Here is a 17,059-nt window from a genome sequence, read left to right on the forward strand (position 1 = left end):
TGTGGCAGACCAGCATCCTAGCACTGTCAGTGCTTCTTCTGTGAGCAATTCATCAGCTTGCTCATGATGTAGATTACATGTATGTGCGTTTACATGTCTCACATGGATCTTCCGGGCCGTGGACAGTGGCCCAGATCTTCTCCCACTAACTGGCTCCTTTAAACAAAGCCCAGCTGCCAAAGTACACCACTGTAGGGCCAGCACTCAGTCCAATGACATGAGGCAGAAATTCAGCATACAGTACTAGCTGGTACGTCCATCGCCTGTTGGCTTTATTACAGTCTGTGAAGTTATCACTGAGCACACCTGTCCTTCATCCCAGCTCTGTTCTCTCTCATCAGCGGCTGATTCCTCCCACAGTGTATCTTAGCTCAGGGGGCATTCAGCTGTAAGCAGGGCCGGTGCAAGGAGTCTGGGCGCACTAGGCAACATTTCACCCACCGCCCCTGCTCTCTCCAATTCATACCATGCCATACATTAGTGACGCTGATTTATAGTATGCCACACAGCAGAGCCCCAAAATTATACTGTGCCTTGTCTGGGACTGAAAGAGACATCGTTTTTTTTGTGAACTCAGCGGCGCCCTCCAGTGGCCGGCGCCCATAGGCAGCCGCATGAAGCTGCCTAATGGTAGCACCAGCCCTGGGTGTAAGTTGTACTGATAACTCTGGAAACATTGACAAGTCCTGCGAGAGGCTGTGATATTATATGGGTGTCTTGTCCTTCCACGTGTCCCCCTTTTCTGGTAAATATCACTTGCGTTTCTATAAAGTCTGCCAATATGGCATGTGCAGTCGGGCATTGCCTTAGCAATAGAGTTGTCAGCTGGCATGCATGCGGGGAGAGGTGGGATGCATGGCATGCAAATTGCCCAACAACTGATTGCACTGTGGTTGTGGGCTCCATCAGCTTAGCTGTCTGAGGTGGCTGAGGGTTATACAGTAAGTGACCACTCACAAAAGGCTGTTTCTACAGGAGCAAGGAACGTTTTCACATGGCAGAAGAAAGTTTCTTGATCTGTGTTTATCATGTGTTCTCTGTAATCAGGTAAATCGCCAAGGAGCATGTCTGCAGTGCCTGTGTGCTCCGTTCCCATTGTCGTCTGTGACGGTAACACGCAACCAACGGTATAATGTTCCCTAGACCCTTCTGTCTGCGTTCCTTTGTCTAATAAAGTAGTCACGTGCTGAGGGCACGTCTGTCCGTACCAACAAGGAGAAATGATAGAATCCCCTGGGGTGGGTTATGATATTTCGACACTCAGAATGTCGGCACCAGAATGTCGACATGTTCTGAACGACGACAGCCAGAATGTCAACATGGACGTTATGTTGACATGTAACTTTTTGACCTACATAAATGTCGACATTCTGCATGTCAACAGTCAAATATGTTGAAATATAATTTTTCACTAATTTAGCCTAAACCTAACACTAACCCTAAATTTAGCACTAAAACGCTATATGTACATTTTGACTGTCGACATAATGAACATGTCGATACTATGACCATGTTACATGTCGACATTCTGGCTAGATACCATCCCCAGTCCTTACATGGACATTAGATGGAGACCTGCATATTTCTCATGCATCAGGTACTGGTACCTCCTGTGTGACGCGTGTGACGCGGGCCCGGTCATAGGAAGCGCAGAAGGCGTAACCTCTTCCTCGGCATTACTTAGTGCCCAGCATTACTTAGTACCACTTCCTTGGTGGGGTAACAGGAAATTGACATTTGCACCTATCATTTGCATCTAATACTGCATTATGCCCGCTCAGTGCCAGACAATGTGACCTTTCTGCATTGCTGGCTGTCCGTGCGGCGGCGTGCTTACTAACAGCCTGCTAATGTTTTTGTTGTGGGGAAAGTGAAACGAAGGTCTTTCTCATCTACATACAGTTTACGCTTAACCTCAACCTCCCTCCCTGCCTGAGTGCTTTAACCACCTGTGCTACTAACAAAACGCCATCTAAGTTTTACCTTAGTGCAGTTTTCCTTATGGGTAATAGGCTAGTTTCTTCCTCAGCGGAACCCGAAGAAGACCCTAATTTTCTACTGTATTCCACTGGTCACCGAAGCTTTCACTAGTGAATTAGGTACACTTTTCCTTTCATGACTTTTTAACAGCACCATCACGGCATAAAGTGCACACTTATACCCCTTTTACACCAAAGTCCCCGTGTCTGACCCGGGATTTGGAACACGTTTCCAACCCGGATCAGACCCGGGACAACCCCCTTTTACACTGCGGTGCCAACCCCCGAGTTGGCACCATTCACACCTGACCCGGGTCAGCACTGACCCAGCTGTCCGGCGAAGGTGACCAGCGCTTTTTCCCCTCCCCCCCCCTCCGCGACCTACTTACCTTATCCTGCAGCGGTCCGGAGGCAGGTAGAGCAGGTGGGGTGTGCTGCTTCGTGCCACTCGGGGAGGCGCTGCTTGCAGTGGCCACTTGGAGATGATGTCATCTATAAGCGCCACTGAAGCCAGCCAGTCAGGCGGCATGCGGTGCGACCCGGGTCATCGTGAGCCGGGCCGTGCCATTTACATTGCAGGGTGACGCGGGAACAAGAAGCAGGGTCGGATCCCCGGGTCACTGGAACCGGGTTGATCCGTTTACACCGACTAAAATCCTGGGGTTATGCGCGTTCACGTTCAGGGCGCGTTCACGTTCATCAACCCTGGATATTTCAGTCGGTGTAAAAGGGGTATTATCTTCTAACTGATTTTAAATTTGTGCATTAGCACGAAGATAAGAATCTCATCTCGAGCCGTCCACCGCTCTGATTCCGGTTTCTCTTTTCTATATGTCTCACCTCGAAGCGCCTGCCGCCAAATCCATCCCACCGAGGATGTGACTTTTTTTTGCTCCACACCATCTACTTAATTGTAAATGAACCAATTGCAGATGGGCATTATTGCTCTTTATAGAATTGTTCATATTTACGCCATTCCTGGGCCCTAAAAACCCAGAGGCCATCTTGAATCTCCTCAGGGATATCACACATCTGACCATCTATGGCCTTTTTCATCCCCCACTTAAAATATTTTCACAAACATTGTCAATTGTTGTTCTAATCACATACAGTAACAATACACAATACAAAAATACCATTCTTAAAACAATGGGCCTGATTCAGAGCCACTCGCAATTAGCGCTCGCTCGTTCAGTACAAGGGGGTGGCTATTCAAATGAACCGTACGCTCCTTGCGGTCTGTTGACGCCTCCATGTCTGAACGAGCGAGCAAAACATACGCTCGTTTATTTGATAAAAACGCCCCCTGGCCGCTCGCATAATACGTCATGTCCGCTATTTATTAGATTAATCGAGTACATCGAACAGCGTATGAACTGCTCGCTATTCTTGTGGTTGGTTTTTGCTACCACTATATTGCGAGCAGTTCTGGCTATAAAACAACCAAGTGACGTGGTCAATGACGCTGCTGTATTAATTATGCACGCCCATAAAACGCCCGTTTTGACCTTTAAGCACGCCTGCGTTCTGATCTCCGCTCCCTGTTTTCAAGCACCTTCCCCTGTTACCACCCACATACGCCTCATTCTGTCACTCAAAATAGCAGGCACTCGCTATATAGCGAACAAACGATTTTCGGCCGCACTGACTGGTTCGTGCATGCGTACTAAAAACCGTACGCATGCGCAGATGTGGGACATCACTCGGAACGAGTGTACTGCCGGTAACGAGCGGCTCTGAATGAGGGCCAATGTCCGTGTCTCATATTACATTAGATGACATCCTGCCGACTACGCCAAATGAATTAAGAAGTACTTCATTTATCTTGATATTTGATTATTCAACATGAGCTAAATGTACTTATGTCTGCAGGAGAGTGACAATAGCACAACAGGCAGAGAAACAAATGGACAACTTTAAATTACCTATCTGATCACTCACAATAAACTCTTATGTATACACAGCAAGGTTACAGATTGTTTAACTTACAATATATTTCACAAGATATTTATTTTTTATTCACTTAATTATTTACTAATAAACACATATCACCAGAGTTTTACTAAGTAACCTATTTATCATTAAATATTTGTGGGATATTCCCTGAAACTTGTTGCTTTTTCGGAGGTACCCATAAATAATAAGGATCCCCCATATGTACTATGGAGGGATTGCAGCAGATATTTCCAATATCAACCACGGTCCCCTCCATTTTCATCTGCAAATGCAGCCCCCAGTTGTTTCTCTGGGGGCTGCGGTGCAGGTGAAGGATTGGATAACACCATCTCCAGGTGGCGTTATCCTATAGTTTCCTATGGGTTATTATTTTGCATATTTTTATCAGAGAGAGGGAACCCATGACTCCCTGCCTGTTGCCCCCCAGTGACGTATGCTGTGACTGACGCCCGCATATACGCATTGGCTGCCGGGAACCCAAACCAGGAAGCAGTGTGATAGCAACGGTATACAATCGGGAAGCCGGCTGCCTTAATACCGGCAACCGGCTTCCAGACTGTATATCCCGGCGAGGGATGAAATGCCGGGTGTCTAGATGTAGATGCCTGACATTCTCCCGACGCCGGGAGACAGGCACCCAGCATCCCGATCGAAGGGATGCCGGGCGCTGCGAGCGGACAGCCGTGGGGGGGAAGGTTAGGTTTAGGGCACCCGGGGGGGACTTAGGGTTAGGCACCTCCCCGGGAGGGTTAGGGTTAGGCTAGGGGGAGGATTAGTGTTAGGCACACCCGGGGGGGGACTTAGGGTTAGGCACCCCCCCAGGGGACTTAGGGTTAGGCAGCGAGGAAGGGGGGGTTAAGGTTAGGCACTTAGAGGGGGGATTAGGGTTAGGCACTTGGGGGGGAGGTTAGGGTTAGGAACCCCTAAGGAGGGTTAGGGGGTTAGGATAGTTTATACTTACCTTAGCGACAATCAGGATTTCCAGCGCTGTCGGGCTTCCGCTGCCGGGAACTCTGCTTTTGTCGTCCAGGCGCTGCCGGGAATCGAACCGTCGGCTTTCATACCGATTCCATAGCAACACGCTATCACACTGCTTCCAGCTCTTCGCCAGGCCAGGCTCTTATAGGAGCCCATCACCTGGCAAGAGACCCATGGTAAATTCACGTGAAAATATCCATTTTCACTTTGCGAAGTTATGCAAAAAAAATTGATCACATCCGCAATACAAATGTGGATTGTGATTAAATACTGTAAGCCCCTGAGAAACATGTAATATAATATTCCTATCAGCGACAACTCGCCCTCCCCCCTTAAAAGTACATATCTTCCGCAGAGTTCATTTTCGAGGCGCCTTTCAATGTCCCCTCATTCTCAGGATTTATTTAGAAATAAAACTAAAAGCTTAATCTGTAGTTTGAGAGATAAAAAAAGTACGATTTTTTTTTTCATTGTAGGCTGTGGTTCTAAAAGGGTAGGAGATTGTACTTTAATGTGACATTTTCTATAGTGCACCTCCTAAAGCCGCCTCCACCTTTCTGCACATGGAAATGCATTCTCAGTTTTACAGAGGCTGCTCCCAAATGCACTGGGGGTGACCATTGAAGTGCTCTGGTGCAAACCCCAGGTGTAAGGGGTACACTTCATAAATTCCCTCATCATAGGCGTGCACAAGGGGTATGCCGGGTGTGGGCCCTTTAGGCAGCCTGGGTCTATACTAAACTATGTAACTAATACCCCGTTCACACATCTCGAGATTCCCGGGAATTTGGCCTGCCTCAGCCAAATTCCCGGGTAGCCGTGTCTGTCTGAAAGGTACCTACCCGGGAACACGTTCTCGGGTAGCCGTCCCTTCCATCGACCAGGGTTTTTCCCGGGATTTAACTCCTGGGAAATAATCCTGCTTCTGTCTGAATGGTGTTACCCTGGAATTTACTACTCCCGAGCAGCACCAAGCAGCTTTTACATTGAGTTGGCAGCGCAGAGCGTCCTATAGGATGCTCAGCGCTGCTGCTCACCACCCCCAGCGCTGGCCGGCTGTGTACAGAGAACCCCAGCCGGACGGTGGGGACACCCGCCGGCGGGTCTCTGCCACAGCGGGCCGCCCGCCACACTGGTCACTGTGTCAGCGACACAGGACCCCAGCTGGATGCCGGGGATACCCGAGAGTAGCACTACTCCCGCCCATCAAAAAACATTTTTGGCCCAATGCTGCTAGTTATACCCCTAGCAAGATGCGTAGCAATGAAAGTACAGGTTGAAACATGAGTCCTGCCAGCTCAGATCTGGTGCACAGTCCTTTTGTGTAGTAGAAACACAACAAGGAAGGCCCCCAAAAAATGCATTACAATGACATATTCTACTGCTCTGCAAACCTATTAGTTCTGGTAATATTTGGTACTTTCAGTGATTGCCCACCCTGCACCCAACTCCCCCATCTACAGAGAATGTACTGCAGACACCAACATTCTGCCCTTTAATATGGAGGAGATGTTGGTGCACTTAGACACAACAAGACCTACAACTCTAACAAAGAGGGATTAGTGATGAGCCTCATGTGTTTCTGTAGTCATAAATGATGACTATTATTTTCCCACTTACCGAGGTTAGACACCCGCCGAGTAGTGTGACCTGGACAGTTACCGCTGCTCGCTATATGTGCGGCCAAGTTTAACAGGGATCACTTCAAGTGGCCGGACCGTCCAGTGTTGTGCGGCCAGCGTGGTTTAGGAGATCGCTTTAATTTTTTATATGTCATCTTAGTGATTCCCACGTGTCAGTAATGTTTACAAATCAAGTTTCATCTCATGATTGTCTGAGTTTATTTCCTTTGTCTCTAGGTGGCCTACCGGGGTCGGAAAGAGCAGCTGGTCAGAGTGAGGAATCCCTGGGGAGAAGTGGAATGGACTGGAGCCTGGAGTGATGAGTGATTATTACATTTACTTGTGCATTCCTCCTAGGAGCATAGAATCGTAGCATAGCTGTAGCTGTAGTTCTCTGGAATATTCTGTAGAGGGCAGTGTAAATTTCTCAAGCACAGACTTACCCCATTCCTGCCTAACTTTAGCAGGAGATCCCTGAGGGGAATGTCCAAGGGACAAGTGCAGGGGTTGTAATGGCGTACTTAGTGTCATCACCTTCCTACCATACTCACTGGCAGTGGCGTAACTAGGGTCTTTGGAGCCCAGGGCAAGTTGAAGAACGCCCCTTCCCCCCACACACACACACAAACAAATAGCAAAATATATTTGCCCGTCACAGGCGCACAACAGAAAATGGGCGTGGTCACAAACCAAAGGGGTGTGGCCACTGAAAATGGGGCATGCCAACATGACACGCCACCCATTTCTCGTCACTCTGGGAGGGGTGGCGCGCTTCTGCTACTCTGCTCATTATATGATTAGACAAGTCTTCGACTCAGGCGCAATGGTAGCTGGGGGATGGGCAGTGCGGGTACGATGCCCTGGCCGGCGGTACCCCCCTCTGCTGGGCCTGCCACGGCTCCCAGGGCATGTGGCAGGCCCTGAGAGCCGTGGAAGATATCTCAGTGCAGTGTGTCAGTATCTACACGAGCAACATAAGGGGTTCCGATACAGTGTTGAAGCAAATTGTCCAGATGTGCTCCAACATTGTACGCACGGGACCAAATGTGTGTATTTGCCCATACGCATCTTGCTGTGCACGTGCCCACTATCCCGACGCTCAATCTGCTACTAGTGGCCATCAGTGTTGCGCAATTCAACTGTACTTGGGGCAAGACGAATGTATGAAAGCAGACATACTTAGGCTTGCGCCCAGCATTTGCGTAGTCCTCCGTCAGCACACCCTCATTGAACTTTGACTAAATAAGAACATCCTGTTACAGCCCCGTTACCCCTCGTAAGTCCTGGGACGAGATGCAATTGCAGCACTCTGCATCTCCTGTACGTCTTTATGCCTCGTTCCAGAGAATGCGCAGGGTCAAAGTGTGAAAGTTACACTCTGCAAACAGACTTGCTTTCAATTCAGCTCCAATGTGTGCAGCAAGAAATGCAAATATAGAAACCTTCATGAGACAAATATAAGGATGTTCTGTATCCCACTTCATGTATTTCTTTATTTCTAGGGCCCCAGAATGGAATTACATCGATCCCAAGGTAAAGGAAGCTCTGGACAAACAGTCAGATGATGGGGAATTTTGGTGAGGACATAAATTAATTAAAATATTTAGTACAGCACAGTGGGACAGTAGTGAATAACCTGCACCAAGTGGTGTAGCTTCTTTTTTGCATCTGTTTCAGTCAAATTTACATCTTAGTAGCAACTTGATGTGACAGATTTGATAATTAATGTGATTAATGTTACACTTGTATATCTGTGTGCGACTGAATCTGAATCTGTACAACGGAACTTGGAGTGAAAAAACCCACAGTCGCTGCATTATAGCACTTTGTATACAGATTCAGACTAGTTGCACACAGATATACAAGTTACATATCAACTCACTAAGTGCAGTCGGTGCAGTGAAGCGGTTTTGTTGCATCACAATATGACTAGGCGCAAATTCGAGTGAAAAAGAAGCAGAAAAGACACTCGTCACAAGTTGCACGGAACCTGGTGTACCAGGAAAGCCCTTCTAGGCACACCAGGTTCCGTGTGGCAATAGTGTATGAGGACACATCTGTAGAATTCATTGGGGTTTATTGAATCAATTCTATATGAATCAGGAGCAATTATTAAAGGTTTATTCTGAATGAAACAATTGCAGAGTTTACACAGTTTTCTAAAAAGAAAAAGACTCTCTAATGCTGCGCCATTAGCTCTGGGCACCTTCTGAGGACTTCCATATATCTAAATAAAATGTTCCAAAGACACATCGGCAGTGGATTTTGGACTTAAGTACTTTGCTGGAATGATCTTTAGTACAAAGTATTTAGCAGAGTGGTGTAATATAACCAATGATACATACAATATGACGAATCCTATTCCTTGTTTCAAGTCAGCGGTTATAAGATTTAGAAGTGTTAATGGGGCCCAGTGGCCCAGTATATTTGGCCACGTATACTCATTTTTAGCTCACAAAGTCACACTTTCTTGTGTTTTAGTACTCTGCATTTAAGGAAGCCAATACCACGGATCAGGATCAGTGGGATTCCAGGATTTGGGGCAAAAAAAAGGGCAGGATTTCAATCCCGGGATTGGTGGCTCCAATCCCAGGATTTTTGTGAATAAAATGCATGCCTTGTCTTCAGCCTGGGGGCAGCGCTGACACCTAGTTCTATTGGCTCAGATGCTGCCCCTAGTATGGCTGTGAGGCTGTGTGTGACATCATAAAGGTCAGGCAGCGCAGCTGCACACCTGCCCGTCCCCTTGTACAGGCATGCCCGCCCACACTGTCTGTGTGCTGTGGGCAGCTGGCATTGATTAACTCAATCCTAGGATTGAGATTTTTTCAATCCCGAAATCTCGAGTTTGAAAAAAATGAGTCGAGATTGGCCTTCCTTTCCATATTATTAGGCTAATAATTGCTTTTATTTGTTTGAATTGTTAATACAGCAAAATAAATAATGAACAAAATATCCATGACAAACATGTATGAAGACTGCGGGATCATATATGTAAAAATGTCTAAGTTTCAATGTAATGGTTTATTTTCCTGCCTCCCCTCTCTTCATGCATCTTGTAAAACAGATAATTATCTGTTTAGCCTACTAATAGCCTATTTAGGAATGTCTCCAATGTAGGGACCGCCATGGGTGCCAACACACCACTTTAGTAAAGTAAAGTAAAAAAACAAAAAAGTACCAGTTGCAGGAATAAAATATATTTATAGATCTATTGCTCTTTGCATGTAGCATTTTGTTTCTTTACAAATCAAATGATGCAGGTGCTATGGCCTGAGTTACTTACTATGGTGTTGTGTCAGTATTTGTTATGTATAGCAAATTGAAGACATGTTTTACAGGATGCTCTGTATCTTTTTATTACTCTCTAATGATGTCATGTTTTCTGGGAAGTAACTTGTCTCTTCATAACTCTCTATTCATGTCATGTTTTCTAGGATGGCATATTCAGACTTTATAAAACAATATTCCAAGCTAGAGATCTGTAACCTAAGTCCTGACACCTTGACAAGTAATGAGCAGCATAAGTGGAATATCACATTGTTTAATAGCAGTTGGGTTCGTGGGTCCACAGCTGGCGGATGCCTGAACTACCCAGGTAACAAAATATATAGTATGGCTACTATAGACAGTGTTTGATGTCCATGGCAAATGTGATTATGCTGTAGTCATGCCCTCATGATTTAAGGTATAATAAAAAACATTAGAAGTTCTAACATGGCCGATGTACTAATGGGTGACTCTATAATAGTGTAGATGACTACATCATTCGTGGATTTAATGATAATCACAGTTGAGAGTCCAATAGGTGATACATATGGTAAGCTGAAGTATTAATGGCTAGAGCATATGATAATGTGGATGGGATCTATGGCTGAGGAACCAATGAGTGGGACATATGATAATCTTCATAAATTATACAGCTGGGGAATTAATAGGTGGAGCTAATGAATGTGTAGCCAGCAACATAACTGAAGTCCAGTAGGTGGAGCTAGTGATAATGTGGGTGGGCTACATAGACTGAGAGACCAATAGGTGATACATATGATAATGTAGTGGAGGCTTAGAAGCTGAAGCATTATTGGCTAAACCATATGTTATGTGAGTGGGGTACATGGCTGAGGAACCATTGAGTGGGACATAAGTGAATTATATAGTGGGGAACTAACGGGCAGAGCTAATGAATATGTGACCAGCTACATAACTGAGGTTCAGTGGCTGGAGCTAGTGATAATGTAGGTGGGCTACATGATTGAGAAACCAATTATAAGCTAATGTTATTGTAGTACCAATGGTAGAGACTATGGCTAAGGAACCAATGGATGGAGATGGTGGCAATATGCATGGTTTCATAATGCTGTAATATCTGTCTCTTACATAGGTAATGATGGGCATACAATAGAACAATTGTATGTGTGTGATCTGTTACACTGTTCCCCTTTACCTAAGTGACATCATAAAGCTCATCACAAAGTCAGCAATAAGATCTATTTTAAACCTTTATTAAGTATATTTGCTATATGGGAATATATTGTACTTATTTTTTATATACTGCTAAAACTACTAATGCAAAACCAGTATTCAGTTAGTTACAGGGGTGAAGCTAGACTCTCAGTAGGAAGTAGCCACTCTATGCTTATAAGACTGCCACATAATACAGATGCCATCAGTTCCCACTCTACAATACAGATAGCACCAGTAACAGCTATACACTACAGAAAGCATTTTTGAAGGCCTTATAATATCATTCCCTTATAAATAATAATCCCCTGCATCCCTCCTTCAAAATCATTAACTACTTCAGCTTCATAGTGACAACCCCATACAATAATAACCTTCATGATCCCCATTATTAATTAGTCCCAATATCATAAAATAATTACATTTATGTACATTCAACTTCTAATCACATTCCTCATAAGAACTCATTAATCCATAAAGCCATTACCCCCCTTATTCTTATTGTTACCTACCATAAACTATCTAAACTATAGCCATGTATGGTGAATTGTGAAGAATGGCATAGTCGCAACTTTTTCAGACTCTTTCTAATAGCTTGGAGTAACCTTAAAAATATCAATAGTATGACAGCTGCCTCTTTTAATTTAAAAAGAAGTCAGTGGACAGTAATCCGTAGCATTATGCACAAATATATTTCCCTACAGGAACATTTTGGACCAACCCCCAGTTCCGAATTAAGCTGGAAGAACCTGACGATGACCACGACGGAGCCTCACATGAACCCTGCTGTACGGTGATCGTGGGCCTCATGCAGAAGAATCGGAGAAAGCAGAAGAAGTTAGGGGAGGATTTGTTGAGCATTGGCTACACTTTGTACAAGGTTAGCATTGCGTTACGTACACCACACTGGGCTCACATGCCTATCCTCACTGTCCTCTCCAGACTGCTCTGAAAATAGTACAGTAATAAAGCCACAGATGGAGTCGACTGTGATTGCAGCTGACAGTCCACTGTCACAGCCAGTAAGATGGCAGTTAGGAGCTGATTGGCTGGTACTTTATTTCTCTCCACTTTATCACTCTCTAGAGCTTAGTACATCTTGCCCTGGGACTTCCTGCTTCTGACCCAGGTGATATTACCAAACCTCCAATGGGGGACCCAGTGTTACAGAGTGTGGCGGGGGCCAGACAGAGTGTAAAGGTACTGCCCCCACTACACTGCGCCAAGCCACAGAAGGAGGCTCTGCGACATTGGGGCCTCCTTTTTAGAGGCAAGATTTTCATCAGGGATCAACCCAGCACAGAGGCAGGGGTCCCAGGAAAGGGATCCCTCATTACTCTGGTAAGGAGGGGGGGAGGGGTTTGAGAAATTGACTTTTCTAAAGATTATTTTTATATCTGGATACTTTCAAAAATTCTGTTGGAAATTGATTGTATATACGGGACCTGCCAGCCAAACTTTTTTGTATCGAGATAAGAATAGAAATCCATGGGGTCTAGGATTAAGGGGCCTATTCATCATACCTAAAATATCGAGGGAGGTAATTAGGTTTAGAGCTGGCATGGAGTTCTACCTAATTACCGGAGGAATTCATCATTCCTCCTCCCCATAACTATCTATTCTGAAAAGCTGTCATTTTTGCGATGATAGCTTTTCGGGAAATACATAGTTTTCCCTGCCTGCTCTAACTTACCGCAGCTGGAATCCGTGCTGTGCATGCGCTGTTACATTCGTAAAACCAGCGCATGCGCAGCACTGCCTACAGCTGCGGTAAGTTTGTGTGCGCCCCCCCGACCCCCCCTCTCCCCTCCGCACACCTCCCCCGTCCCGCACTTACCTGCCCGCTGCAGCGCCTTCGGCTCTGTCCTGCTGGTCTGTCATGTGGTCTCCCAGCAGCACACAGTGCAGCTTAGAAAGAAAAAAATAAAAATGTTTTTTCTAAACTTTATTGTGTTCTGCTGGTAGAACGCAATGTCAGCATTGCAGACGGAGCCAGAGGACGCATCAGAGCGCCGGAGGTAGACGCCGGGGGACCTGCACAGCTGGAAGCAGGTAAGTCTGTCCTGCTATTCGCCACCTCACAGTGGCGAATAGTAACTCCATCAAATTCCGAAAATACATAATTTTCGGAATTTGATGAATACCATAATTTCCATATTCCCATACTAATGTACTAACGTACTAATATACTAATGTATGGGGAGTGTGGAAATTAACGCCGGGGGACTTAGCGAGGAGATATCAGTGATATCTCCTGTGCTAAGTGGCTTCATGAATACTAAAATAACATTATTTAAGGAAAATGTCCTTAAAAATTTTATTTTAGTGTTGATGAATAGGCCCCTAAGTACTTTAAGAAACAGAAGACTGTAAATAGGATGTATTATCTATAATTAGGTTATTTCTGTCATGACAAATAAACTGTGTCCGGAATAACTATTTGCATTGAATGATGTCTTAAAAGTTGAACATTTGTGTTTTGCAGGTCCCTAAAGAGGTACAGTGGGTTTGATGGTGTCTTGAAGAGTGGTGCAGTACTTCCCAGTACTATGACTGTCTTTGCTTCTCACGTGGAACTCAGAGAACCTTTTATACAGTAGATTATAATGGATTCAGTAGATTCAGCTGCTCCGCTTATAGTGAGATCTCTTACAGCAGTTTAGCAAAACAAAAAGTGTGAATTGCAGCAATTTCTGTCAAATATTTCCAGAACTAGATGGAATGAAACACATAGTTCTAAAGGAACCCAAACTGAGTCATCGGGAAGCAGGAGATCCTCTCTCCTAATGTACAGAAGCAGGAGATCCTCTCTCCTAATGTACAGAAGCAGGAGATCCTCTCTCCTAATGTACAGAAGCAGTAGATCCTCACTCCTAATGTTCACAAGCAGTAGATCCTCTCTCCTAATGTACTCTAAGCAAGAGATCCTCTCTCCTAATGTACTGAAGCAGGAGATCCTCTCTCCTAATGTACAGAAGCAGGAGATCCTCTCTCCTAATGTACAGAAGCAGGAGATCCTCTCTCCTAAAGGTCACAAGCAGGAGATCTTCTCTCCTAATGTACAGAAGTAGGAGATGCTCTCTCCTAATGTTCACAAGCAGGAGATCCTCTCTCCTAATGTACAGAAGCAGGAGATCCTCTCTCCTAATGTACAGAAGCAGGAGATCCTCTCTCCTAATGTACAGAAGCAGGAGATCCTCTCTCCTAAATGTCACAAGCAGGAGAACCTCTCTCCTAATGTACAGAAGCAGGAGATCCTCTCTCCTAAAGGTCACAAGCAGGAGATCCTCTCTCCTAATGTACAGAAGCAGGAGATCCTCTCTCCTAAAGGTCACAAGCAGGAGATCCTCTCTCCTAATGTACAGAAGCAGGAGATCATCTCTCCTAAAGGTCTCAAGCAGGAGATCTTCTCTCCTAATGTTCACAAGCAAACGATCCTCTCTTCTAATGGACACAATTATCTCCTAAAAGTCATACGTAGGAGTTCCTGTTTCCTAATGGTTACAAACAGGAGATCCTCTATTCTGATAGTCACTAGTATGAGATCCTCTTTCTTAATGGGAGGAAATTCATGAAAACACAGGGAGAACGTACTGTAGATTTGGCCTTGCGCAATAGCACTGCTATCCACTGTACCACCATGCGGCGCATGCCCACTTTAACCATATGTATTGTTAGAATAATGATCTATTTTTGTTTCTCAAATTAATCTTCACTTTCTTTCACCAGCTTCAGAAAAAAACGGACGTCCACCTCAGCAGGGATTTCTTCCAGAGTAACCAATCAGTGGCGCGCTCTGATACCTACATCAACATGCGAGAGGTCTCCAAGCGAATGAAGTTACCGGTCGGGGAGTACCTCATTGTACCCTCCACATTCGAACCCTTCAAAGCCGGTGAATTCTGCCTGCGCGTCTTCTCGGAGAAAGAGGCCAAATCTTTGTAGGTATCAGTGACGGTACATGGGCTTTCCACAGGTGGGGGCGTGGTGCCCTAAGTACCATCCGCATTGGTTGGCAATTAGTATTTTCAGCTATTTCCAAAACTTACCTGAAATATACTTAGGGGCATATTTATCAAAAGATATTTGCAGGCTATCCACTGAAAACACCAGTTTTTGGAGGGTACCCTCTAATATTAAGTATCCCCAGGATGTACAGTATGTAGAGGGGACCGCACCTATTATTGGAGGTATCTTGGCACATGCCGCCTTGGCATTCCCCTGCTCAGTACATTGTTTATCAGAGCTCCTCATCGTACCCGCAGGAAGAGAGCATGGTGAGAATGTCTGTGTCTCTGGGAAAAGTACCACACACTACAACTAACTTATTATGGCCCTCATTCAGAGCCGCTCGCTAGCGGCCGTACGCTCGTTCCGAGCGATGTTCGCACATCTGCGCATGCGTTCGATTTTTAGTACGCATGCGCGAACCAGTCAGTGCGGCCGAAAATCGTTTGTACGCTATATAGCGAGTGCCTGCTATTTTGAGTGACAGAATGAGGCGTATGTGGGTGGTAACAGGGGAAGGTGCTTGTAAATGGGGGAGTGGAATTCGAACGCAGGCGTGCTTAAAGGTCAAAACGGGCGTTTTAAGGGTGTGCATAATTAATACAGCAGCGTCATTGACCACGTCACTTGGTTTTTTTAAACTCAGAACTGCTCGTAAAATAGCGGTTGAAAAAACCAACCACAAGAATAGCGAGCAGTTCATACGCTGGTCGATGTACTCGATTAATCTAATAAATAGCGGACATGACGTATGGTGCGAGCGGCCAGGGGGCGTTTTTAACAAATAAACGAGCGTATGTTTTGCACGCTCGTTCAGACTTAGAGGTGTGAACAGACTGCAATTTGCGAACGGATCATTTGAATAGCGACCCCTTGTTTTTGAACGAACGACTGCAAATAGCGAACGGCTCTGAATCAGGCCCTATGTTTTTTTGTTGTCTCTCTTTGGCTTTTGGAATTTTCTAGATTGTGTGGTTCTGAATTGCCCGTTCCCATACAGACAAGGGAACAATTCTCTAAAAAGTTTGGAATGTAAAATTTTCCAGATAAAGTTTCCCCCCCAAGTTTGGAACATCTCAATTAAATGACCACACATTCTAAAAGGTCCCCACCTTGCCCCTCACATTCCCTGCAATTGTTTAGCAGCTTTCCTCATAGTAACTGTATGACGCCTTTTATATCTAACATAATGAATACAAGCTAAAAAGGTAAACACCGCACAAATACAAGATAAAGCCTGACAAGGTGCATCTTATTATTTTCCTGTATTTTAAATAGTTTATTTGCTTTTATGATCTATAGGAGGGTTATCAGTAACTGCAATTCCCCCTGGCATAAGATATAGATGTCTTCAACATTTTGCAACATGTTATTCACAATTCAGTATTGTTTTAAAGTATTACAATTTGCCCCTATGTGACTATATACAACTGTGCTCCACCTCATCAGGATTAGACCTAGAAGTATATATTTACTAAAGTGCGGGTGTTTAGAATTGGAGATGTTGCCCATGGCAACCAATCAGATTCTAGCTATTATCTTCTAGAAGGTGCTAGATAAATGTTAAGTAGAATCTGATTTGTTGCTATGGGCAACATCTCCACTTCTAAAATCTCTCACTTTAGTAAATAAACCCCCCCAGTCCATTTCACTGAAAATGCACACAGCATCACCTATAGGCTGATAGAAGGTACTGCACACTAATTACGTGCAATCCACCTTCTAGAACAGGGGTGGGCAATAGGCTGACCCCCCAGCTGTTGTAGAACTACACATCCCAGCATGCCCTGCCACAGTTCTGCTATTTTACCATGCTAATACTGTTGCAAGGCATGCTGGGATGTTCTACAACAGCTGGGGGGGTGCTTATTGCCCACTCCTATACTAGAAGGAAAGAAAACCTATAGATGTGTCCTCACACACTGTTGCTCTAGTCGCCTGGTCCTGGGCGACTCTGCCGCGCGTTTTTCTTGCTTAAATGTGCGTCTTATTCATGTAAATAAAACAACTGGGAGCAACAAAACAACATGGCTGCCTAGCACTGACCAATGTGAT

General features: G+C 45.1%; 1 protein-coding gene across 1 annotated transcript in view; it reads left to right on the forward strand.

Annotated features, from left to right (window-relative positions):
• The window catches only part of CAPN8 (calpain 8), a 76,766-nt gene that overhangs the window by 44,134 nt on the left and 15,573 nt on the right, over positions 1-17,059 (forward strand). Inside the window, exons 7-11 of the mRNA XM_088461861.1 lie at positions 6,773-6,858; positions 8,038-8,112; positions 9,973-10,133; positions 11,701-11,876; positions 14,726-14,937. Of these exons, the coding sequence (XP_088317987.1) occupies positions 6,773-6,858; positions 8,038-8,112; positions 9,973-10,133; positions 11,701-11,876; positions 14,726-14,937 (710 nt within the window). The remainder of the gene's footprint in view (positions 1-6,772; positions 6,859-8,037; positions 8,113-9,972; positions 10,134-11,700; positions 11,877-14,725; positions 14,938-17,059) is intronic.

Source organism: Taudactylus pleione, unplaced genomic scaffold (assembly GCF_031769625.1).
Source record: "Taudactylus pleione unplaced genomic scaffold, aTauple2 ptg001117l, whole genome shotgun sequence".
NCBI lineage: Eukaryota > Metazoa > Chordata > Amphibia > Anura > Myobatrachidae > Taudactylus > Taudactylus pleione.